The sequence below is a fragment of the Hypanus sabinus genome, chromosome 18 (assembly GCF_030144855.1).
Source record: "Hypanus sabinus isolate sHypSab1 chromosome 18, sHypSab1.hap1, whole genome shotgun sequence".
Lineage (NCBI taxonomy): Eukaryota > Metazoa > Chordata > Chondrichthyes > Myliobatiformes > Dasyatidae > Hypanus > Hypanus sabinus.
Window position 1 is genome coordinate 195,968 of NC_082723.1, and position 27,089 is coordinate 223,056.

Here is a 27,089-nt window from a genome sequence, read left to right on the forward strand (position 1 = left end):
GGAGACTCTTTTAAACAAAGGGGGGGGGGGGGTGAATGTGGTGAACTATGTGCCTGTCTGGACACGCCCCCTTCTGACTGCTCCTGTGGCCTCCTCCCACAGGCCCCTGTATAAAGGCGATTGAGGTCTGATCCTCGGCCTCATTCTCCAGGATGTAGTATGATGGTCACTCACTGCTGGTTCCTTCTTCAGTCAATAAAAGCCGATATCTTGCCTTACGTTTCAGAGTGAGTTATTGATGGTGCATCACCCACACAGTGTATTAGTCAACAGAAAACCTCTCGTCCCTGCAGTCTTTGTCTCCTGATAAACTCACACCCTGACAAAGTAGACCATAGACACCCCTTCCTCTTTAAAGTCAGTCATTCATTCAGACAGCTGATCGCTGAGAGGAATTATATTTATTGGTAATTAAAGTTCGCCCAGTTTCGTTTGGACGGATTTGTTGTGGAGTTCGGGGTATCAGAGTGAAAGGGCCGGAGGGCCTAACTCTCTCCGTTGTCCAAACATCCTTCCAGGTGAGGCGACACTTCACCTCTGAATCTTCCGGGGTCGCCTATTGTGTCCGCTGCTCCCGATGCTGCCGCCTCTTCACTGGTGACACCAGCTCCTCCGCAGTTGTGCGGGATAGGGTTGTTTTTTACGGGAGCGGATCGGTGTTATTGTTCCCTTTTGTGCGGGAGGGGTGGGTTTTGGGAGTTGATGATCGGGATGTCGTTCTTTTTGATGCGGGGGTGGGGTGGGAGTTTGATTTTTCTCTCTGAAAGAGTTTCATTCTCTTTCTTTGTTTTGTGGTTCTCTGGAGAAGAAAAAAAAACGCAAGAGTTGTTTATGGATACCTGCTGTGATAATAAACTGACCTTTGGATTATCCGATCCAAGCGGGACTTCCCGGAGTCCAAACATTTTCATTCCGATTCCCATTCCCGTTCCGACGTGTCAACCCATCGCCTCCTCTTCTGTCAAGTTAAGGCCACCCTCAGGGTCCAGGATCTGCACCTTATATTCCGTCTGGGTAGCCCCCCCCCCTCCCCACCTCCCAACCTGATGGCATGAGTGTCGATTTCTCCTTCCGGTGAACAGATCTCCCTCCCTCCCACTCCATCACTTCCTCTCCGACTTTTCACGTCCTCTCACGTGCTTATCACCTCTCTGGGTCCACTGCTCCGATTCTCCACTCTCTTCTCCTATTAGATTCTATTTTCTTCAGCTCTTGAGCTTTCTCGCCTACCTGGCTTCACCTATCACCATCCGGTCAGCCATTTCCTCGCCCGCCCCGATTTTATTCAGATATTTTCCCCATTCCATCTCAGTCCTGAAGGAGGGTTCAATTAGAATCGTCGACTATTGACTCTTTTCGATAGATGCTGCCTGAGATCCGCCAGCATTTTGTGTGATTTCCAGCATCTGCAGATTTTGCCGTGTTCGTGAATTACCTCTCAGTTGGAGGGGTTGGGTGGAAGAGTGGATATGGCCCGTGCAGAGAGATCAACCGTACAGAGCCTCGACGTTGATTTCTTTCTCTTCATTCCTGAATCGGAACTTCCCATCATTGAACTGGAGAGATGTCTATGAGATTCCGATCTGCACCACAGTCGATGGGTGAAAAGGAAACTGAGAGCATTACACAACTAGAGGAAGCTGACTGTTGAGAGAACCAATCCGTCAGGATTCCCCTCCCTGCTGATGGGTATTCTCTTTTACAGAACGCTTGGGACATGCGCCCCGGAATTGTCCTGGATCACCACAATAGAGTCAGGAAACTTTTCTCCTGCATCACTCTGATTCCTCTTGAGACAGGCGCACGCGCTCTACTTGCATAAGCTCCTCCATGGACTAGATGCTGTGTGGCGATGGAGGAGCCAGTCGGTTACCCAGTCGTCAAGTGGAACAGACAGATTAATCATTTCATCCAGACTACCCTGATCGTCCCGGACTGCGATCTCACGTAGGACCCCTGCATTCAGTCCACACTGGAAGGCAGTGATGAGCAATCTCTCATGCAAACCCGTCTCTCCTGCAGGCGTCCGGAATTTAACTGCCCCCGTAAAATGTCGAACAGGCTGAGTGGAGGTCCATCTGGAAGATAGATCATGTACGCCAGCTTTTCCCACCGTCACCAAAACAACCAGGCTGGGCATGGAATGTCAGCTCGCATTTGGGAATAAACATCCTGCAACAAACAGGATCAGCATAATATCCGCCTGGTTGTGAAATATATATATAGGTTCGGATATGGCCCGAGTGCGGAGCAACAGACACTGAAGCAGGTCGATAGTTCACACACTTTAATGCGAACAGAGTTAGAGAAAAGAATAAACGCTACGCCAAACAGGGCCATTAACTAAAATTCTCAAAAGGAAAATGAAGACTACAGTGCGGTTGAAAGGAATACCTTAATATAAAATGAACAACAACACACACAAAATGCTGGTGGAAGGGTCTCAGCCCAAAACGTCGACAGTGCTTCTCCTTATAGATGCTGCCTGGCCTGCTGTGTTCCACCAGCATTTTGTGTGTGTTGTTTGTATTTCCAGCATCTGCAGATTTCCTTGTGTTTACTAATATAAAATGAATATCGGGAGTCAGTTTCCTCAAACACTCCAATTTCTCAGGCAAGGCCGAAAGTAAGCAGGCAGCGATGTGTTGTTGTGCTTGCTTCAAGTTTCGACAAGCACTATGACAGAAATAATTGATTTTAATACTATCACACTGAAATAATAATTAGGCAGGGGCCCTGTCACTACCACGGATTCGGCAGCACAGCAGCTACGGCAGTTGCGCTCGTGAGGATGCACGTGTCAGATAATTATTATTTCATTGTGATAGTATTTAACTCAATTCTTTCTGTCATAGTGCCAGGCGCAGTCCCGGAGGCGGAACAGAACTGTATCTGTTGGAAGACCCGGATGAGCGGCTTGTCTAAGGTATCCTTAGCCACAATACACTGTATTAAATTGCAGGGGGATGGGAATCAGAATGCCAGGACAGTTAATGTTGAGTTGTGGAGGCAGATGTTGGGAAGACTGCAGACAGAGCAAGGAATCAAAGGTTGAGCATGGTGCGACTACTGACCCGAGCTGCATGTATTTCAATACAGGAAGTAACGGAGGAAAGTTGTGTAACGAGCTGGAGATGAGGGAGCTGGTTGGGCAGACAGAGGCAACGTGTAGTGAGGAGAGACTGTCGATAGGGCAAAATTGCAGTCAACAAGATGCAACATAAATAGTGGACGATATCGAAAAGCGTGCATACAGAAATGAAGATGTTATATTTGAATGGGGAGGTATACAGACTAAGGCAGATAAACTTGCAGAACAGTTGCCAATCGGAATGATGTTAGTGGCGTCTCTGAACAATCTAAAAGGGTGGATACAGGGCTGAACTGAATAGTGGTTGAAAAAAATATCCTGGTGCTTAATATCCAAGGATCCATATTATATCAAAACAAAGCAGGAAGTTAGAGAGTGAGCGGCGTTGCTCTGTTGGTGAAAGATAAATCAAATTATTCGAAAGAGGAGACGTACGGTTGGAAGACGCTGATTCTTTGCGAATAGAGGGGAGCATCTGCAAGGGTAAAACAACAGTGATGGAAGTTGTATACAGACTCAAAAACGGTGGTATGAATTTGGCTTCCAAACTTCAAAGGCGGATACAAAATGCTTGCCCAGGGAGTGTCATGGTCCCTTCTGGCACCCGGCTATCTTCCGAAGGAATTGGGCCTTAATCACCTCATTTTGTTCCCAATCATTCCCAGGTTCCACTGACTACAAACACCTGTTTTCTATCAGCAACTGCAGTGTAAAAATCCTGTGACCACAAGGAGCTGCCAGTTTATTGGTCGACTCGTGTACGAGTAACCTCGTTCCATGGTTCTTAGGACGATCAGTTCTAAGTCCAGCATCATTCCTGAATTCTCTACTAAAACCAAGACTCCGGGTAAAGACTCCCCTGGCACCAATTCCGCGCTCACTACGACCATAACGCCTCCCGACATGGCCTCCGCGCCCGTGTTCAGCATTTGGGTTTGTTCCAGCGCCACGTCCTTACAACAGAACGAACTGGCAACGATGAACCCAGCGGACACGGATCCCGTACAACAGGCCCTGGCCAGCCAGGGCTACCTATTGGAAAACTACGACCAACTACTTCGGGAGATCGGGGAAAACCTTTGGACACTGACCACGAATGTACAGGAGATCAGTGAACAAGCGGACCGGGTCTCCGCTTCTTTTTCTCCATTCCCTCCAAGAACCCCGGTTACCCAAACCGCACCACTCGGGATGGTTTCGCCCCCGGAATCAGCAGCACCATCCCCTCGAGAGCCGTATGTACCCGAGCCTGAATCCTACACAGGGGACCTAGGTAGGTGCCGGGCCTTCCTGTTACAATGCTCCCTACTGCTTGAACTGTAGCTACGTACCTACACTTCCGATAAATCAAAGATTGCGTACATCATGGGGCTGCTATGGCCTGGGCAACCGCGATATGGGACAACCGACTAGAGGCTTGTTTCTCCTACTCCTCCTTTGTCGCTGAAATGAGGAAAGTCTTCGAACTATCTAATCGCAGGAAGGACGCCGTGAAACTCTTCATCAGGCTTCGCGAAGTGTGGCCAGGTATTCCATTGATTTCCGGACCAGGTGGAATGACAAGGCCCTACGCGAGGTGTCCCGACAGGGCCTCTCGGACCAGATAAAGGATGATGATCTGGTGAGTTTGACTACACTCCCTTCAGCCCCCTTAGACTCGGATGCAGATCCCAGCTACTGTGAACTACCAACGACAGTCTCTCTCCCTATCCGCTCTGGTGGATTCCGGTGCCGAGGGCAACCTGCTGGATGAGGACATAGCCTTCCAGACTGGAATACCTCACGAGCTGCTAACTACACCCGGAAGATCAGGGCCTTGGATGGAAGACTGCCGGCTCGGGTGACCCACCGTACACTTCCCCTGACTTTGATCCTATCAGGTAACCATCGGGAGGAGTTCAGTCTCATTCGTTCACCTCAAGCTCCGGTAGTTCTAGAGTATCCATGGCTGACACAAATCTCACATCGACTGATCTACCGCGAGGATAGCCAAATGGAGCCAGACTTCTCACGCCAACTGTCTGTGGTTAGCCCCATCTCTCAGGGGAGCTACCGCGACCCCAACTGTTCCGGAACCCCTCGATTTGTCCCAGGTCCCCACAGAGTACCATCACCTGGGACCAGTATTCAGTAAACAACGGGCTCTTTCCCTGCCCATATGATTGTGCCATCGACCTAATCCCCGGGGCCTCGCTACTCACCAGTCACCTTTTTAACCCATACCGACCGGAGAGAGAGGCCATGGAGAATTATATCAGCGAGACCCTCGCGGCGGACATTAGTAGATCTTCATTTTCCCCGGTAGGCACCGGTTTCTTCTTTGTAGAAAAGGGCGGGTCGCTTCTTCCTTGTATTGATTACAGAGGGCTAAACACTATAACAGTTAAGAATAAGTACCCTTTACCCCTCATTATTTCGGCTTTCGGCTTTTGCGTGGAGCCACCATTTTCTCAAAGCTGGACCTTCGGAACGCATACCATCTGGTCAGGGTGAGGGAGGGGTACGAGTGGAAGACTGCCTTTAACACCCCTCCGGGCCACTTCGAACACTTGGTCATGCCGTTTGGCCTCACCAATGCTCCCGCCGTTTTTCAAGCCCTCATTAATGACGTACTGAGAGACTTTATTAATCAGTTTGTATTCTTTTACGTCAGTGATATCCTGATATTTTCTGGCACCCCCCCCCCCCCCCCCCCCAAGACCACGTTCACCGTGTCCGTCAAGTCCTCCAGAGACTGTGGGAAAACCAATTATTTGTGAAGGCGAAGTGAGTTCCGCCTTCCTTTTGTCAGCTTCCTGGGTTATATCATCGGCGCGGGCAGGTGAGAGCAAACCCCGAGAAGATCCGGACAGTGGAAGAGTGGTCGAGGCCCACGACCCGCAAACAACGTCAACAATTCCTGGGCTTTGCAAATTTCAACCGCCGATTTATCAGAGACTACAGTCGAGTGGTGGCACCTCCTTACCCGGCTTACCTCGCCTACTACCCCTTTCTGTTGGGATTCTGAAGCTGACTCAGCGTTAACCAACCTGAAGAGGCGTTTCACCACCGCTCCCATCCTGGTCCGTCCGGACACAGCCCGTCAATTCATTGTCGAGGTGGATGGTTCTGACTCCGGGATGGGCGCAGTCCTGTCCCAGCGATCAAGTTCGGATGAAAAGCTTCTCCCTGCGCCTTCGATTCTCGCCAACTGTCCCCCACTGAGCGGAATTTACGATGTGGGGAATCGGGAACTCCTGGCAGTCAAACTAGTACTGGAAGAATGGAGGCACTGGCTAGAGGGGGCAGAACAAACGTTTGTGGTATGGACTGATCATAAAAACCTGGGGTATATTCAGACCGCCAAACGTTTGAACTCCCGCCAGGCCTGTTGGGCATTATTTTTCCGACGGTTCAAGTTTTTCCTCACATACCATCCAGGGTCCGAGAACGGGAAGCCGGACGCGCTCTCCCGCCACTACAACTCCAAGGAGGACACTTCCAGCCCAGGGAATGTCCTCCCACCACCCTCACTTGGGAGATCAAGTCGAAAGTAAAAGAAGCCCAATCGGATGACACCGACCCCGGCAATAGACCCGGCGGTCGTCAGTTTGTGTCCGTCAGGCCTCAGGTTCTCCAATGGGGGCACACGTCTCAGTTCGCCTGCCACCCCAGACCCCAGCACTCCAGGAAAAAACACTTTCGCTGGCCGTCCATGGAGGCGGATGCCCCTTCCTATGTCTCGGCATGTTCCATCTCTGCCCGGAGAAAAGCCTCTCATCGGCCACCTGCGGGTTTATTTCGTCCTCTACCTGTCCATGGTCAGCCCTGGTCACACATTGCCCTAGACTTGGTCACCGGTCTACCATCTTCACATGAGATCACCACCATACTCACCATGGTAGACCGATTCTCCATGGCACTTGCTAGCCCTCCCTAAACTCCCTTCCTCTTAAGAAACCGCAGATCTTCTCATCCGCCACGTCTGCCGCCTCCACGGAATCCCCGCAGACATCGTCTCCGATTGAGGTCCTCAGTTCATCTCACTGGTATGGAAGGCCTTCTGTCAAGCCTTGGGTACAATGGTCAGCCTGTCATCCAGCTTCCACTCCCAGACGAACAGGCAGATGGAACGTGTCAACCAAGACCTGGAGGAGACACTACGTTGTGTAATGGCAAACAACCCGTCGACTTGAAGCGACCATCTCCCGTGGGTTGAGTACGCTCACAGCCCTGTAGTAAGCTCATTCATTGGAAGGTCCCCATTCGAGTGTTCCCTGGGGTACCAACCCCCGCTGCTCCCCGCGCAGATAGAGGATATTGCAGTACCAGCGGTTCAGGACCATATCGATTGGTGCTTTAAGATGTGGGAGGAGACACGCACGGCCCTACTCAGATGAGGAAGACGTAATAAGAAGACAGCCGACCGAAACTGGACTTCGGTGCCCGAGTACCAACGAGGGCAGATGGTGTGGCTTTCATCCAGAGACATCCTGCTGAAGAACGAGCATAGGAAACTTGCCCCTTTTTTCCTGGGACCATTCAAGGTCGAAAGTTTTATCAATCCCGCAGCGGTTCGCCCAAAATTACCAAGATCCATGCGCATCCACCCAACTTATAATGTTTCCCAGTTAACGGAATTGCCGTCAGCCCCTTATGTCCCCCGCTGAGACGCCCCACCTGCCCGTATCATCGATGACCATCTGGCATACACTGTCCGAAGACAAATGGATGTGCGCCTTAGGGGCAGGGGTCTCCAATACCTGGTAGACTGGGAAGGGTATGGTCCAGAAGAGCGTTCCCCCGCTCTTTCATCCCAGACCCATCCCTCATCCAAGATTTTCATCGGGTCCATCCAGACAGGCCTGGCAGCTCCCGTTGAGGGAGGGGTACTGTCATGGTCCCTTCTGGCAATCGCCCACCTGGCTATTTTCCTCAGGAATTGGGCCTCAATCACCTCGTTTAGTTCCCAATCATTCCCAGGTTCCACTAACTACGAACACCTGCTTTCCATCAGCAAATGCAGTCTAAAAACCCTGTGAGCACAACAAGGAGCTGCCAGTACGTTGGCCAACTCCGGTGTGAGTAACCTCGTTTCATTGTTCTTAGGACTAACAGTTCTAGGTGTAGCATTGCTCCTGGATACCGACTCCATTAATAACGACTCCCGACTCTGCCTCCGCATCCGTGTTCTGCACTTGGGTTCATCCACCACCACGCCCGAGTAACACTCTTGCCTCGCTTTCACTCTTTCTATATCTGAACAACTTTTGATACTTGATATTTTTGTCTAACTTGCGTTAATTTTTCATCTTGTCTCTCCTGTGTGTTTTTTTTAGTTGTCTCCTGTTGTTTATGTAAAAGCTTTCCAATCCTCTGACTTCCCACTATTTTCTTGCTATATTAAAACAGGAGAAAATTTGTGGATGTTGGAAATCCAAGCAACACATACACAAAATACTGGAGAAAACTAGGAGGCCAGGCAGCATTTCAAGGAAATAGTAAATAGTTGACATTTCGGGCCAAGTCCCTTCATCAGGACTGGGGAAAAATAAAGATGAGACGTCAGAGGAAGAAGTGTGGGGGTAAAAGGGGTAGAAGAAGTGGTAAGTGATAGGTGAAACTGGGAGGGGGGAGTAGTGAAGGATAAATCTTCTTAGGATAGAATTTCCTTCACGATTCTCGAAAGATCATTGCTAATACCTCCACATCTCCAGCTGCGTCTTTCAGATCTCTGGGGTGTACATTATCTGGTCCAGGTGTCATATTTACCTTCAGACCATCTGTTTCCCAAGAACCTTCTCCAGAGTAACGTAATTTTACACATTCTGACCAATGACATCTGGGACTTCCATATTGCTGTCAGCATCTTCGACAGATAAGAGTGATGTACAAGACTTATTCAGTTCACCTGCCATGACCTTGCACCCCGACCCCATTACTACCTCTCCAGCATCATTTTTCAGTGGTTTCATATCCACTTCCACCTCTCTTTTACGCTATATGTACCTGAAGAAAAAATTTGGTATCCTCTTTATTACTGGCCAGCTCACCTATGTATTCCATCTTGTCCTTCTTAATTATTTTAGTTGCATTGTGTTGGTTTTTAAAAGTTTCCCAATCCACTAACTTCCTAGTAATTTTTGCTCTGTGCCTTCTCGTTGGTTTTTATGCTGTCTCTGGTTTCTCTTATCAGCCACAGTTTTGCCACCTTACCTTTACAATTCTACTTCCTCTTTGTGATGTGTAAATCCCGTATCTTCCGAATTTCTTCCAGAAATTTCAGCCACTGCTGCTCGGTTTTCATCCATACCCAAGTTCTTTACAAATCACTTTTGACCAATTTTTCTTTTATGCCTCCCTAATTCTCTTAATTCCACATCTGACTTTAGCTTCTCCTTCTCTAATGTCAAGATGAATTTGATCATATTAAGATCACTTGTCTTTAAGAGTTCTTTCAAATTCAGTGACCTAATTAATTCCTGTTCATCACAACACCCAATCCAGAATAGCTGATCCCCATTTGGGCTCAACCATTAGCTGCTCTAAAAAAACATCTTGTAGGGATTAAAGGAATTCCTCCTCTGAGACCAACACCATCCTAATTTTCCTAATCACCTGCATGACAATCCCCCATGACTACTGTAACTTTGCCCTTTTGGCTCGCATTTTCCATCTCCCAGTGTAACTTGTGGACCACATACTTACTACTGTTTGGAGGTCTCTATACAATTCTCATCAGGGATTTTTTTTACATTTGCAGTTCTTTAATTCTACCCACAGATTCTGCACTTTCCAACCCTAAGCCACCTGTTTCTAATGATTTTATTTAATATTTTACCAACAAAGCCACACAAACTGACTACCAGGTTGTTCCTGGCTTGTTCTTACAATAAACAGGTAGGTATCTGGGAAACAAGAGGACCTGCAAACACAAAGTGCACGGCGGCTGCTGTGGTCAAACCAAGATGTACAAAAAAGCTGGATGAACTCAGCAGGTCGAGCAGCATCCGTTGAAAGAAGCAGTCAAAAAGAGGACCTGCAGATGCTAGAAATCTAGAAAACATCACACAAAGTGCTGGAAGAGCTCAGCATGTCAGGCAACATCTATGGATGGGAATCAACATTTTGGGCCAAGACCCTTCATCGGGACTCTTGATTCCCACGTATGTGGAAAATCAACAAGCAAAGCAAATAGGAAGTAGTGAAAATAGAAAAACCCTTTGACAAAATTTAGTTCAAGGCTTAAAAAATGCAAAACAGAGCTCAATGGTAAACAAATACAACAGAGGCAATACGAACTTTCATTAATACCAACAATGACTTTTTAAAATAAAAATGTTAGTCCCATTTCAATCAGTAAAATTTACAAAGATGAATAAGAACTTTACTAAACTTTAGAAAAGACTATTTGCACTCAAACCCACTTAGATTAACATGACCTGGGACAGAAGGAGGAAAAGAAATAACACACATGAAAAAAAATCACGCAAGAGTCAGATAAAAGTAAGTATATGTTTTCATCAAAAATGAACAGGATTCGCTACTCCATGTGCAATCGTGATAAGCAATACAGACCAGAAACATTCAATGCGAGGCCCACTCAGAAAAATGAATCATCACTCTGGAAGGAAACATTAACAACTGGAATGAATATGACCCTCCATGGGAGACATCTCAATGATCTGAGCAGACGAGATGGTGATAAGGGAGCATCGAGCACCTGACAGAGAGTTGGAGACCTCTTCCCAGAAACAGAGGGGTCCCTTTCAGAAATACAGGACAAAGTAGTTAACAAAAGAAAGAAAAAAAATCCAAAATGCATTAAATACAAAAAACAAGGCAGTAAGTACAGAAAATGCCAAGAGAAACCAGACACAATCCAACACATTCCAGGATCCTGCAAAAGTTTAACTCAATCTGATTATTTATAAAGCTACAAACAAGTGGCAAATATCATTCACCAAAATCTTGCTTTAAAATACCAACTCACGAATGCCCTCCATCACTTCATAAAGGCACCATAAATTCCAGCCTGATGCAGTTTTAGAGTCAAAATCTTACAAATTATATGATAATCAATACATTATTTCAGATAGGATAATCCATAATAAACACCCGGATATAACATTACAAGATAAACAAGCAGAAACAACTTCTTCAATAGATAAAACCATTCCCAACACACACGTTCGACCAGTAGAACATCTCACCACAGGTATTGCTTGTGCCATCAGTCAGACAAACAAAAGATTTTCTCTGTCAATCCGCTTCCAAATGTTTCCTCTGTGTCATTTGTAGCCACGTCCCGCTGTTAATTCCCTTCTCCTCATCATACGTTCTTACTCCGACCATCCTCCAGAGCACCAAACTCTGCCCTGTGCGGACCCGCCTCTGGTTTCTGATCCTGCTGAGTTGAACGTCCAATTAATGGTTTCCATTCTGATTTCAGTCTTTAGAGGACAGTGGTGTTTTATAACAATCCTGTAGAAGCAGGGAAAATGATCCATAATGTGGAATGAGCCCTGAATAAGGAGAATAACTACCAATGTCATTCTCTATCAGCGCAGAGATTTGAGGGGTGAAGAACATATCAGCCTGAACTGCAGTCACCTCAACTTCTTCAGTCTGCAGAAAATGCAAAGGAAACCTCTTCACCCACAGAGTGGTGACTGTTTGATATATTGGAGTATAAAAGTTGCAACTTGCTATTTGCTAGAGAATGAAATCCTAAGAATGTAGAAGACAATGTTGTGTTAATAAGAGGAAGCTAAGAGATGTAAATTACGTAATCTGAGTTTGCTATTTGCTATGCATGTACCCAATTTAGTAGGAGAACGAAATATTAAGAATGTAGAAGACAATGGTGTGTTAATGAAAGGTAGCTAAGAGATGTAGATTAGAACTTGATTAAGTCACGAAATATTAAGAATGTAGAAGACAATGGTGTGTTAATAAAGGTAGCAAAGAGATGTAGATTAGGACATGATTAAGTCAATGGGTAGAAACAATAATGGCGGATGTACGTGTGATACGCAACTATAGACCGATTGCATATGCTAATGCAACTAAACCAGGAGATTGCTATAAAACATGCTATGTCCAAGGATCGGTGGGCAATCAGCGACTAGCTCAATGACTGTCTCAGCTTTGATTTGCAAATTAAAGTTTAACCCTTCTTGAAGAATCTTCTGCGTCTGCTAATCATTTGTGGAGCACGAGAAACCACGACAAAATTGACGACCGCGGCAAGATTGGAAAGAGACCCGCCGAAAGGAAACGGCAGATTGGGGACGCTTCCCAGTCCTCTAGGGACCCCCACAAGGTTAACAGAATAAAGAGTGCCCCCAAACAAAAGGTAAGCGCTTTTTGCGACAATTTGGACTAAGAATTCTGTTGGTTTTGGGGAAGTCTTGGAGTCTCAGAAGTGTGGAACCACTGCCGAAGGGTCTCTCCGGCCCAAGGAATCTGGTAGAATTGGGGGTCAACAGGAGGATTGATCAAGAACACTGCAGTGAGGGTAAGTACAAATAAGTTAATAAGAAGTTAAGAAAAATTCCATGTGGTGTTGGTAAGTCCCTGTGGGTACCGCTTCGTATAAAACGAAGGTCTGATTGAACGGGCAGGGAAAGGGAAAATAGAGAAAATCCTCGTGGATACCGCCTTAAGAGATAAGGGTCTGAATAGACGAGGTGCAAAGAGCAAGTTCAGTGGATACCGCTCTGAATAGAGGTCTGTACGGGCAGAACAGAATAGGAAACAAGAGGACAGTCCAATATATAGTTTAAAGCGCTGGTAGATAGAAATAGACTAGGCATAGAATTAGAGTAAATAATATCCAGTAAACGAACTGTGAATCTCTGAAATACGTTAAAAAGAGAGAAATAACATGACAGGTAAAGGAACGGCAGTACAGATTCTGAGCAAAAAATTCCCGATAATTAAATATGAGATCACAAAAACTTCAGAAAAATGGGAAAAAAGAACCAAAATCCTGGTCACAAAGTGGCCAGGAGAAGGAACGTTTGATGTAAGTTTGTGCGAAGAAATGGAGGGACTAATTAAAAATTACAAACCAAAAGATAAATCTGAGAAAAGAGGGCAAAAAGAGAACGAGAAATGAAAATGCTAAAACTCTTCAGAACGGAGGGAGAAAGGCTGAGGAGGACAAATAGAATATTGATTACAAGCGCGGAAGACACTAAGGTGCTGGAGAAACAGCCTGTTAGAGAGAGAGGAAAGTATAGTGAGATACTGGCTTCAGCTCCGTACCCGGATGCGAAAGAAACAGAAAAGCCCCCTCCCTATAATGAGGATGGAACCCCTAAGCAGTGCCCCCTGCTGACGGGAACAGTAAACATGCAGGGAGAAGTACAAGTTTGGGATAATGAGGAGGAAAAAAAAACAATACGAGAAGGAAAAAGCAGCGATACGGAAGGAGATACAGGCAGAAAGGATAAAGGTGGAACAGGCACAGAGAGAAATGGAAGAAGGGATTGAACGGATGAAATACTTGAGAGAGGAAAATGAATATGAGGAGTATCGGTTATACTATAGAAATAAACAGACTAGAAAAGAAGTTGACTCATTGGAGGAGCAAGGGTTAAGTGGAGAGAGAGAGGATGTGAGAATTTGTGGGGAAGAGGTAGGAGGCAGAAGCCTAGAAGAGCAGAAGGAGGCAGTAGGGGAGCGATTTGCGGAAGTAGAGAGAGAGCCAGATAAGTTACTGAGAGGGGATTGCCAGAAGAGATGTGAAAAATACTCCAGGGGCCAACCAAGTATTGAATCAAGACAGAAAGGAAGGACTCCACAAGGAGACCGAGGAAAGAAAAGGACCCCGGAGACAGTAAAGACATATCCTGAGACAGATGGGGAGTCAGGCGAGGAGGAGAGCCAGGGCAGGAGAGAAGAATGGAGGAAGAATGATGCAGTTGTTAGTTAAAGGATCAGGATAAGTGCAGTATATCCCTTGGGGATTCCAGGACCTAGAAGGGCTGAAAAACACTCTGCCCAATCTACATGAAGGAGCAGGGAAATGGATTAGAGCCTTTGAAGAAGGGACGATTATTGGCTATGGCACTATTGATAAGGTTGATGGGAACCTCCAAATTTAATGAAATAATGGAAATGGCTGGCATAGCAAACTCGAACGACCCGAGAACTGATGGAGACGGTTTTGACAGAGTGAGGCAGAGGGTATGGCAGGCCCTCAGGAAGCTTTATCCACCCAAAGTGGACCCCAAAGCCTTAAAGGGGGATCCACTGGGAGACACTGAAAACCAGCAGCCTACGCAGAAAACCAGTTGAAAAGGTGGAGACTGGAGACTGAGCAAGAGGTGGAAAATAGCTTACTTATCACCACACTGTTCCGACATAGCATTTTGGATGCAATGCCTCCGCAAGTAAAATCCAAACTGGAGGAAATGGTTGGGCTGACGTCAATGACCCCACAAGAATTTAGAGACCACGTAGTCCATGTGGTTGAGAAATAACGGAAAGACAAACGAAGGTTGGCTGAGCAGCAGGAAGAGGTGCAAAGGAAGTTAATACAAATGCAGCTCGAAGAACTCAAAAAGAAAGAAAAACGGAAAAGCAAAAGGATGCTGCCAGCAACCACAGGTCCGAGTACAGCCATTGAACTGGACAAAGCACTGTTATATTGGGGAACCGATCATACTGTAAGACAAGGGCTGGAAAACCCCATGCCAATAATCAATGTCTTTGGAGGAGCATTCCCACAAATGCCCTATCAGGAACAGACTAAATTCAAACAGCCCAGACAGGACTGGAAGTCCCAAGGAGGGGGACAGAGGAGCTATGGGCTGAGGGGACCAGTGAGGAAACAGGGGGAAAGAGAGGTAGAGAGATTGTGCTGGGGATGTAATCAGCCAGGTCACATGAGAAGAGATTGTCCGTTTACACCATGGCCTGTCACACACCAGCAGGAACCGATAAGAAGGGAACTAAAGTTTAGCCAAGGACCAGCCCCCACAGGCCCAAGCGGAGCTGTGAACCGCTTTGCGAGGTATTAGGGGTACCCCGAGAACTCGAGTGGGAAGGGACATTACCCAATGGTAACAAGGGAGGCAGATGAGGAACCCACTGTTCAGGTTATGTTAGAAGGGCAACTGACACCAATGATGATGGATACTGGAGCCACGTACACTTGTGTACAGCCACAGTATGCCCTTCACCTTCCCATGTCAGGAAAGTTTATTAAGACGGTAGGGCTCTCGGCGAAAACACAGTTGACACAGTGCACGGCTCCAGTGCAGCTGAGAATGGGAAATAAAGGAATTGTTTTGCCGGTGCTAGTATTTAAAGGAACTCCGATTAATTTGTTAGGCAGAGATGCCTTATTGAAACTGGAATTAAAATTAGAATGCACCAGAAATGGGATGAGTGTGGAAAGAGCAGGGGCTCAATTGATAGTGCAAGAAGACAAGAAGGCTAATGTCCTTTGGATAGGAGACATCGCAGATCAGATTCAGGAAACCTGGGAAAAATGGAAAAAGGGCGTGCAGGCTATATTACCCAGGGCTGTAATGCCCAAATCTGAGCTACATTGTACAGTGATTTTTGACGAGATTCGGAACAGGGAGTTAGAGGAGAGATGGCACCTGGAGGCATGTACCCAACATCACCTGGAAGGGGATGCTGTGATAATTGGAAAGCAAGGGGCAGCTTTACAAGTTAAGTGGAACACCTTTTTAGAAAAATGGTACAGGATACCGGAGGCTGCGCCCCACGTAACGTTGTTGGTAGACAAGGGATATCAGTCTAAAGACTTAGGATCCTTAGTTAAGAGTGCTGAAACCGTAACAGTGTGGAGGAAAATCATGCCAGAGATGTGGATATCAGAAGACAACAATTGCATTTAAATAATGGTAAGTGTAGATATGGTAGGGACAGTGAGAGAGGTCGAAATAACTCCCCAACCACACATGCCATTGCTGGGAAAGGAAAGAGGCCAGCAGAAAGATAGAAGGTTAGATGTGTTGCCGTCTATTCTGTGGTCACAGCATGACACGGACGTAGGGAAAATAAAAACAGCTAGTCCGGTGGAAATAAGGCTGAAAAGGGGATCAATTCCACCCAGGAGACCACAATACCCTCTAAAACCAGAAGCAGAAGAGGGAATAGCATCGACAGTGCAGGGGTTGCTTGAAATAGGGGTGCTTAAAAGAACAAACAGTCCATGCAATACCCCGTTGCTGCCGGTCTTAAAAGCAGATAAATCTAAGTGGAGATTGGTGCATGATTTGCGAGCGATAAATGATGTGGTAGAGGACTGGCCAGCGGTAGTCCCCAACCCACGCACACTTTGACTAATGTTCCACCAGAAGCAAGTTACTTTTCAGTGATTGATTTGTGTTCGGCTTTCTTCAGCATTCCTCTCGCCGACCAGTGTCAGTATCTGTTTGCATTTACTTACAGAGGTGCTCAGTATATCTATACCAGAATGCCGCAAGGATTTAAACATTCACCACACGTTTTTAATCAGGTGTTGAATGCAGACCTAGAGGGCATACCATTGGAAAGTACATTGCTACAGTATGTGGATGACCTGTTGATTTGCTCTCCTAGTAAGGAACAGTGTGAGCAGGACACTATAACTTTGTAAGAGAAGCTGGCGCACGGAGGACATAAAGTACCCAAAAAGAAACTGCAATTTTTTGAAACGCAGCAAGTGGAATACTTAGGCAGGGTAATATCCAAGGGAGTGAAGGTGATAGCACCAGATCAGATTGAGGGAATAACTAAGGCTCCCAAACCCCAGACTGTAGGGCAGATGATGACGTTTTTGGGAATGGCAGGGTACAGCTCAGATTGGATAGGAGAATATGCTGAGATTGTGGCACCTTTGAGAAAGATAATGAAAGAAGCAGGACATACAATTTTGAAGAACGGCTTACAGTGGAATGGAGAGGCGGAGATAGTTTTCAATACTATTAAGCAGGAATTGCAGTCAGTACCAGCATTAGCTTTGCCTGACTACGAGAAGGTTTTTCATTTGTATGTATCCAACCGACAGGAGGGTTATGTCACAGCGGTTCTAACACAAGAGACAGGCACAGGAAAAGCAAAGCAGCCGATAGCATACTACAGTACGAGACTAGATGAGGTGGCTCAGGGGTATCCACCCTGTTATCAGGGATTGGCGGCGCTGTACTATGCATATGGAACGGCATCATCTGTAACCCTGGGCTATCCTGTGACTCTGTACACACACCACAAAGCAGAGGAATTGCTGGAAGGAGGGAAATTTGTGCTGACGCCAGCCGGGATAGCAGCGTGTTAGATGCTATTGACATTTCCAGACATAACTATACAGAGATGCACTATCAGTAATATAGCCAATTTTGTCCCTTTGGACTATGAAGGAAAACCCCATGATTGTGTAGGGAAGACGATGGCGTTTGCCAAATTGAGAGCAGATTTACGGTCAGAACCACTAGAGGATGCAGATAAAAAGGTTCTGTTCGTAGATGGCTCTTGTTATCGGGACTATGAAGGAAATCATGCAGGGTTCTCAGTAGTGCAGCAGGATCAGTCGAGCTATAAGATTATTAGGATGGAGTCCTGTCCCCAACAGTGTTCCGCCCAACTAGAGGAAATCAAAGCCCTGACAGCTGCATGTGAAATGATGGAAGGTGAGAAAGTAGACATCTATACTGATTCGGCATATGCACATGGAGTGTGCCATTTGTTCGGGGCAGTGTGGAAGCAGAGAGGTTTAAAAAAAAAGTAATGGAGATCCCATACAACATTGTCAGCAAATTCTAGACTTAATAAAAGCCATGATGAAACCTAAAGCATTGGCTATAATAAAATGCCAGGCACATAAAAAGTGAAATGGTGTAATAACAAAGGGAAATCAAGCTGCGGACGAGGCAGCCAGAAAAGCGTCTGGGTGTACATCAGCTGTCATTGCCCCCTTCAGGTAAGCCTAACTCCAGAACCTGACGTAAAGGACCTAATTGAAATACAAGATAAGGCAACTTTGGCAGAACAGACAATGTGGAGAAAAAGGGGGGCCGAGCAGAACCCGGAAGGCTTGTGGAGCACGGAAGACGGTTTGTTGGTAGCGCCCACCCTTCTACTGAGTGATGAAGAAAATAAAGAAGGATGGTTTTTGGTCACCTTATTTACAGGCTTCAGTGGACTTTGTCTTGTCACAGTGCGAGGTATGCGCACAGAATAATGTTCGGAAGGGAATTATAACACCAATAGGTCACATTCCTGTACCTGAAGGACCATTTAAACATCTAGTGATCGATTACATAGACACGATAAAGACAGTGAGAGGGATAAGATACATGCTGGTAGTAATTGATCGATTTAGCAGATGGGTGGAGGCGGTACCTTCAAGAGATCAAGGGGCAAAGACAGTGGTAAAATTTCTGACAAATGAAGTGATCCCAAGGTTTGGAATACATACAGAAGTTAGCTCAGACAATGGTTCAGCTTTTATCCAGAAAGTGGTCAAACTGGTACTACAGGCGCTGAGGATAAAGCAAAGATTTGGATGTGTATACCACCCTCAGTCGCAGGGCATGGTAGAGAGAATTAATGGAACCCTGAAAGCCAAACTAAACAAAATTTGTGCAGACACTAAACTTAATTGGGTCGATGCTTTGCCGTTAGCGTTGATGAGTTACCGCATGCAAACTAATAGAATGACATGCCTGACACCGCATGAGATGCTCACTGGGAAGCTATCATACCTGTGATAGGGGTAAGCAAAAATGTTGAATGGATAAACTATATATACTACAATCAGCAGAGATTCATCAACTACACCGATGTTGCACTGGAGGCCTTAGGGCAACAGCTCGATGCAACTAGCAGGATGGCGTGGCAAAACAGACAGATACTGGATTGGTTGTTAGCAGAAAATGGGTGTGTATGTGTAATGTTTGGAGAACAATGCTGCACTTTCATACCGAACAATACTAGCCCAGAAGGGTCGTTCACCAGAGCAATGAATAAATTAAAGAATCTGCGGACGGAGGTCAAACAGAATGCAGGATTTGAACATCAGTTCTTTGATTGATTGGAAAGTAGACTCGGGGGATGGGGAGCATGGCTGACTAAAATAACAATAACTGTCAGTATTGTATTGTTGAGCTGTGCGCTTGTGCTGTGCTGTTTTCTTCCTTGTCTCAAATCTCGTGTAGTGCGTGCTGCAACCAAATGATTTACAATGCTCGTGGCAATTACTGAAACAAGCTTAGTGGAGAAAGAAACACCGAAAATGTATCGTTACAGCCTACAACACCTGCAGGATGAACAAGAGCAAAACGACAGTGTGGGAGTAGATTGTAAGGGCTTCTGAGTCTTCTTCCCTGTCTCAGGTACAGAGGGACAGGTTTTTGGCTCAGTGGCCCAGGGTAACAGAGAATACTTTGAGGTCTTGGCGCAGAAAATTATAGTTTCACCCGAAATTATTGGGGCTTTTGTGCGCAGACTCTTAAAGTCTTTTCTCTGTATGAAACCCTCTGGGTCTCAAAGGGGGGATATATTGGAGTATAAAAGTTGCAACTTGCTATTTTTTAGAGAATGAAATCCTAAGAATGTAGAAGACAATGTTGTGTTAATAAGAGGAAGCTAAGAGATGTAAATTATGTAATCTGAGTTTGCTATTTGCTATGCATATACCCAATTTTGTAGGAGAACGAAATATTAAGGATGTAGAAGACAATGGTTTGTTAATGAAAGGTAGCTAAGAGATGTAGATTAGAACTTGATTAAGTCATGAAATATTAAGAACGTAGAAGACAATGGTGTGGTAATGAAAGGTAGCTAAGAGATGTAGATTAGGACATGATAAAGTCAATGGGTAGAAACAATAATGGCGGATGTACATGTGATACGCAACTATAGACCGATTGCATATGCTAATGCAACTAAACCAGGAGATTGCTATAAAACATGCTATGTCCAAGGATCGGTGTCAATCAGCGACTAGCTCAATGACTCTCTCAGCTTTGATTTGCAAATTAAAGTTTAACCCTTCTTGAAGTATCTTCTGCGTCTCCTAATCATTTGTGGGGCACGAGAAACCACGACAGAACCCATCACCACAGGGAGAGTGAGAGATGAACAACAGGGGAGGATTTAAAAGGACTGTCCTCGAGCAGAATCACTGGCAGGACCCAGCAGGCCTGAGTTGACTCTCTACTGTACACAAGGTGCGTTATAAATTCACTAAGTACCGGAGACCAGTGACCAGGGTGCAGAACTGGGTGTGGTGAGCAGCAGCAATAATTGCGGAGTTCAGCACCAACTGTCACTCTTGAAATTTCATTCAGCAATGGTGATGGACAAATATCCAGCATGCAGCTTATTGAAACTTTCTCCCCAGTGTGATCCCAGTAGTGTGCCTCAAGGTTAGATAACTGAGTGAATCCCTTCCCACATTCACGGCAGGTGAACGGCCTCTCCACAGTGTGAACTCAATGATGCACATTTGGTGGAGATTGCTGATAGAATTGTTTCCCAAAGCCTGATTGGCCTCTACCCGGTGTGAACTTGCTGATGTCTCAGTAGATAAGCTGACTGAATGAATCACTTCCCAAACTCACAGCAGGTGAACGGCCTCTACCCAGTGTGAACTTGGGGATGTATCAGTAGATCAGATTACTGAGTGAATCCCTTCCCACAGTCTGAGCAAATGAATGGCCATACTCCAGTGTGAACTGACTGGTGTGCCAATACGGAGGATAACTGAGTGAATCCCTTCCCATAGTCTGAGCAGGTGAATGGACTCTCTTCAGTGTGAACTCGCTGATGTTCCTTCAGTTTAGATGAGCATGTGAATCCCTTCCTGCAGTCTGAGCAGGTGAACGGCCGCTCCCCAGTGTGAACTCGCTGGTGAGCCATTAGGTCAGATGACCGAGTGAATCCTTCCCCACAATTTCAGCAGATGCCCAGCCTCTTGCCAGTGTGAACTGACAGTTGTGTCCATAGGTGGAAAGACCAACTGAATCCCTTCTCACTCACAGAACAGGTGAATGGCCTTGTCCCAGTGTGAACCTGCTGATGTACCTTCAGTTGAGATGACCGAGTGATTCCATTCCCACAAACTGAGCAGGTGAACAGCCTTTCCCTTCTGTAAAATGACAGGCGTGCCAGTTGGTTAGGTGAACGAGTGAATCCCTCCCCACAGTCTGTGCAGAAGGATGGTTGAATGAATCCCTTGCTCCTCTTCTTAAATATCTGGATAGAGACAGCAAAACTGTTCAAGATTCCCGTAGACAAATTCCTTGTCATTTTTAACCTGTAAAATGATTTACAAAATCCATCAATGGGTGAAGGATAACATTTCAGATGAGAACACGAGTTCTCAAGGTGTGATTTGGCATCACATTGTTACAGTGAAGTTCAACCCAAGTCATGGGTAAGTGGCGAAGGTGAAAATTTAACAGGAGCGTGTGGAAAAGCTCTTCACTGAATTATGAGTGTGGAATGAGATGCCAACACAAATAGTGAATATGAGCTCGGTTTCACCATTTAAAAGAAGTTTGGATGGGAGCCTGGATGGTAGGGTTATGGAGGGCAATGGTCCCGGTGTAGGTAGTTGGTTTCGACAACTTAGATGTTTTTCTTTGGCATTGGCTAGATGGGCTAAATAGCCTGTTTCTGTACTGAACTTCTCCATGTTTCTATGACAGAGAAGCTGGCCAAACTTGTAAGGAGAAAGGTAGGAGTGACAACGGAGCAGCAATAGCTGGAGTTTCTGGGAGCAATTCGGGAAATGAGTGATCGATACATCCCAAAGAAGTGGAAGTATTGGAAAGGCAGGAGGACACAACCGTGGCTGAAATGAGATGCCAAAGCCAACATAAAAACCAAGAGAGAGCAAACAAAAGAGCAAAAACTATTGGGAAGCTTTTGCAAACTAACAGAAGATGAGTTAAAAAAAAAGTCAGATGAGCTCAGTGCATGGAATCGTGATATTGTAGTCATTAATTAGTCTTGGTAGCACCCAACAGTCTGAGGTATTTAGAGGAACAAAATATCCGGGGCCTCAATCGCTCTTGAACAGCAAGGTTCCCTGCACCAGGTACCTTACAATATTTATTTTGGCAGCCACATGCAAACTCCACACACTCAAAATTTCACTTCTGAAGGCCTCCCATTTACCAAGTACTCCTTTGCCAGAAAACAGCCTATCCCAAACCACACTTGTCAGATCCTTTGTGATACCATCAAAACTGACCTTTCTCCAACTTAGAATCTCAGCCCATGGTCCAGACCTCTCTTTTTCCATCTTTATTTTCAATTTCATGGCATTATGATCACTAATCTGTCACCAGCCCTGAATCAGCTCCTAACAGATTATTGTACACTTCTACATAGGGAATTCTATGTACTGATTAAGGGCACATTTGACAAACTCTACCCCATCTAATCCTTTTACACTATGGGAGTCCCAGTAAATATATGGAAAGTTAAAATTACTTACTGAATCAACCTTTGTATCTTCGCATGGTCTGCGATCTCTCTACAAATTTATTCCTCCAAATTTCTCAGAATGTTGGGTGCAACCAAGTCCCAGTAATGGCTACAATATCATAAGGCCCTGTCCTGAGCTCATCTGGCTTTCCTACGATGCTCCTTGCATTGAGATATCCACAGCTCAGCACATTTATCGCACCATGCTCAACCATTTGATTGCTGACTCTTTCTGGGGTCTGAATAACATCTGACTGGTGTCAAGAAAACAACCTCTCCCTCATTGTCACAAAACAAAGGAGCTGATTGTGGACAACAGAAAGAATGAAGACAGGGTACCCTTTTGACATCAATGGATCTGGGGTCGAGAGGGTGAACAGCTTTAAGTTCCTTGGCATAAACATCATCAAGGATCTCACGTGGTCTGCACACACCAACTGTGTTGAGAAAAAAGCACAAAAGCACCTCTTTCACCTCAGACGGTTGAAGAAGTTGAGAGCACCCTGACTGCCTGCATCACTGCCTGGTACGGGACGTACCTTCAGTTCAGATGACCGAGTAAATCTCTTCCCACAATCTGAACAGGTGAACGGCCTCTCGCCAGAGTGAACTGATTGGTGTCTCTGTAGGTGATATGACGAAGTGAATCCCTTCCCACTGTCTGAGCAGGTGAACGGCCTCTCCCCAGTGTGAACTCGTTGATGTCCCTTCAGTTGAGAAGAGGAAATTAATTCCTTCCCGCAGTTTGAGCAGGTGAACGGCCGCTCCCCAGTGTGAACTCGCTGGTATGCCATTAGGTCAGATGACCGAGTGAATCCTTCCCCACAATTTCAGCAGATGACCAGCCACTGCCCAATGTGAACTGACTGGTGTGTCCACAGGTGGGAAGATCGTCTGAATCCCTTCTCACACACAGAACAAGTGAATAGCCTTGTCCCAGTGTGATCTTGCTGACGTACCTTTAGTTGAGATGAACGAGTGATTCCGTTCCCAGTCTGAACAGGTGAATGTTACCTGTGTAAAATAACGGGCGTGCCAATCGGTCAGATGATAGAGTGAATCCCTTCCCACAGTCTGAGCCGGAAGGATGATCGAGGGAATCCCTTGCTCCACTTCTTAAATATCTGGACAGAGACAGCAAAACTGGCGAGTTTTGTTTGAATTCCCATAGACAATTTCCTTGTCATTTTTAACCTGTAAAAAGATTTACAAAATCCATCAGTGGGTGAAGGACAACATTTCAGATGAGATCACATTAGTTACCATAGTGTGATCTGACATCACACTGTTACAGTGAGGTTCAACCCAAGTTGCAGAGATAAATCATCTTGAAACTGGGCACATGGTTGGTGTCTGGAATGACCATCAAATTCTCTGATACTCTTCCAGTCTCTATAAGAATGGGGCATTTCTGCCATCTCCAGTCTGTGAATTTGCTCAGTTTGACTCTCTCCATTGGTGTTATTCCCTGTTCCCACTGAGCTGCATGGGAGACTGGCCCCACAGGAACTGAAACACTCTCACACAAATACCCTTTGTTGACGTGCAGCTGGGATTTTCTTTTATGTACTGTTAACTTAAAGTGCCACAGTTTTGACGCCATGTAAATATTTCCTACTCAGATGTATGGTTGGTCTGCACAGCTGTTAAAAGAAATTAGAGTGAATATTAGTATTATTTAAGATTCTTGTCACAGTCATAGAAAGATTTAGACACATTGGCCCATCTAGTTGGTGCCAAGCTATTTACACTTTCCACTCCCATACCCCTACCATCCAGGTACCTATACCAACATCTAACACGTTGCAATCGTACTCGCATGCACCACTTGTGCTGGCTGCTCATTCCACACCTGGATGACCATCTCTGTGAACAAGCATTCCCACTTGATTCACTTAACGTTTCACCTTTCACCCTTAATCCATGGCGCCTGGTTGTAGTCCCACCCCATCTCAGTGGAAAAACCCAGCTTGCATTTACCCCATCTATGACCCTCAAAACTGTGGTATACCTCCATGAAATCTCCCCTCACTCTTCTACTTTCCAAGGAATAATGTCGCGTCCAGTTCAATGTTTCCTTATAACCCAAGTCCTCCAGACCTGACAACATCCTTGTGGATTTTCTCTGAATTCTTTCAACCTCTTTTACATCTTTCCTGTAGGTTGGTGACCAAAACTGCACACAATAGTCCAAATTAGGCCTCAGCAATATCAACATAACATCCATCTATTGTTGATAGTACTTTAGTTCATGAAGGCCAATGTGCCAAAATCTTTCTCTCTGTACCTTTTGAATTGTGACACCACTTTCAGTGAAATATAGACCTGTATTCCCAGATTCCTTTCCTATACAACACTTCTCAGTTCCCGACCAGTCACTGTGTAAGACCTACCCTGGAAGGTCCTACCAAAGTGCAACACCTCACACTTGTCTGCATTAAATTCCATTTTCCATTTCACAAACCATCTTTCCAGCTGGTCCAGTTCGCACTGCAAGCCATGATAGTCTGCTCACAGTCCGCTAAACTCCCAGACTTGGTGTGATCCACATATTTGCTGATCCAGCTAACAATCCTATCATCCAGATTACTGATATAGATGACAAACAACAACAGTTCCAGCACTGATCCCTAAGGCACACCACTAGTCACAGGCCTCCATTCAGATAGGCAACCATCTGCTAACACACTCTGGCTTCTCCCAAAGACAGTGTCTCATCCAATTTACTATCTCATCTTGAATGCTGAATGTCTGAAACTTCTTGACCAACCTCCAATGTGAGACTTTGCCAAGTGGCTTGCTAAAGTCCATATAGACAACATCAGCAGCCTTGCCTTCATCCACTTTCCTGATAACTTCCTCTTGAGACTCTATAAGATTGGTTAGCCATGACCTACCATGCACAAAGCTATGCTATCTCTCCTTAATCAGTCCACATCTATCCAAAAACTTGTATATCGAATTCCTGCACTTATGTTCCATTAACTTTCCCACCACTGATGACAAGCTCACCAAGGTACAATTTCTTAGTTTGATTTTAGAGCCTTTCTTGATCAGCAGAACAACATTGGCACAGAGTCCCAGGGAACAACTTGTCAGGCCCTGGGGACTTACCCATGGTAATTTGCCTTAGGACAGCAAACACCTCCACCTCTGTAATCTGTACAGGCTTCATGAAGTTGATGCTGCTTTGCCTCACTTCTACAGACTCTGTGTCCAATCTCCTGAGTAAATACAGATGCAAAACTACTATTTAAAACCTCCAACATCTACATTGTTTCCTGTATAGATTACCATTCTTATCACCCAGAGTGGCATGCTTCTGCAGTTGCTGGAAAAAAGGGAACGCAAACACACACAATGCTGAAGGAGCTCTAAGGCAGCAACTAAGCAGGGGAGTACACAGTCTAGTCCTGTATTGACACAAGGAACTACGCAGTTCCTGGGAAGAGGTCTCCAGCTTTGAGCCTGACGTTGGACGCTTTCCTCCTTTGCTCACATCGTGGGAATCATGGACGATTATGCTCATCTATTGGCTAACTCTTTCTTATATAGCAGTGTTTCCCAGCCTATTTTAGCCCTAGTGCCGCGAGTCAAGGCGAAATGCCGAGCACCCTCGTTGCTAATCCCCAACGACGTCTGTTAGATTGGTAAGGTCCGACGAGATCGCCAAGTGTCAGACGCGTTGTGGCGATGAATGCTCAAGGCCTGCAGTGCGATGCTTCTTCCTGTGTCCCAGTGCCACATCCTTTTTGGAAGTACCTGCTCTACTAACGGTCGATCAGGTCTGATGCCACAAGTTAGAGGCAGCTTATTGCCCCACCACGAATCTCGAATGCCACCCCCCCCCCCCCCAGCGAGTGTTATTTGCTCCTAAGGCCATCTTAGGACTCGTAACTGTCCCCAGCGGGAATCACTGTTCCATTGTGGTAATTCCTTCATCTTTCTGGGTTGAGCTTTCATTTCAGTTCAGAACAGCACATGCTCACGGCGTGTTGAATCCTGCTTTTGTTGGTGGAAATACATCCTTAGAAGAGTTACTGAGTGGGACAGAGGAAATGAAGCTCACTGTGTGTGCAGCTCCCTCAACACCTTGCTCCTTCCTCTCTCCATAGTGCGCTCACCAGATCTGTCACTCCCTTTCTCCCTATCCCCTACCCTCCTCTCAGCTTCTCTCCTCTGTCTCTCACTCTCCTTTCTCCTCCTCTCCGATCTTATCTTAATAAACCCTCTCCCACTTCCTCACCTCCCTCTTTTACTCTGTTCACCTCAACTTCATCTCACTCTCACTTCCCGACTCCACTTTTGTCTACAAACCACACCCCACCCCGCCTTTACAGACCAACCCTGAACCTCGGCCCTTGTTCACTCCAGGATAGCACCCCGTCCCTTTCAATGTGTGACGGTGACATCGACAGGATAAATAGCCTTGGTGACATCGGAACATACTGGCATTTGTTGGATGAAGCAGAGGAGGGAGAGAAAGAGACAGAGAGATAGAGATAGAGGAAGAGGGGGAAGGAGAGAAGGGGAAGTGGGAAAGGGGGGAGGGAGAGAT

At 45.9% G+C, this 27,089-nt stretch overlaps 1 protein-coding gene across 1 annotated transcript; it reads right to left on the minus strand.

The window, feature by feature from the left end:
* Window positions 1–10,573: 10,573 nt before the first annotated feature.
* LOC132407278 (gastrula zinc finger protein XlCGF8.2DB-like) lies at window positions 10,574–26,377 on the minus strand. The gene is made up of 4 exons (XM_059993558.1): window positions 25,646–26,377; window positions 23,071–23,725; window positions 21,122–21,292; window positions 10,574–11,554 (listed from the first exon to the last, which is right to left on the minus strand). Exons 2-4 carry the CDS (start codon window positions 23,323–23,325, stop codon window positions 11,519–11,521), a joined length of 462 nt encoding a protein of 153 aa, XP_059849541.1. The 5' UTR covers window positions 23,326–23,725; window positions 25,646–26,377; the 3' UTR covers window positions 10,574–11,518.
* Between the last annotated feature and the right edge of the window lie 712 nt (window positions 26,378–27,089).

Coding starts and splice junctions, on each gene's coding strand:
- LOC132407278 (XM_059993558.1), bottom strand. CDS start 23,325: ATGGCATACCAGCGAGTTCACACTGGGGAGCGGCCGTTCACCTGCTCA. Junction 21,293..23,070: donor CTCGGTCATCTGAACTGAAG/GTACGTCCCGTA, acceptor GTCTCTATCCAG/ATATTTAAGAAGAGGAGCAA. Junction 11,555..21,121: donor CTCGGTCATCTCAACTGAAG/GTACATCAGCAG, acceptor CTGCTTCTACAG/GATTGTTATAAAACACCACT.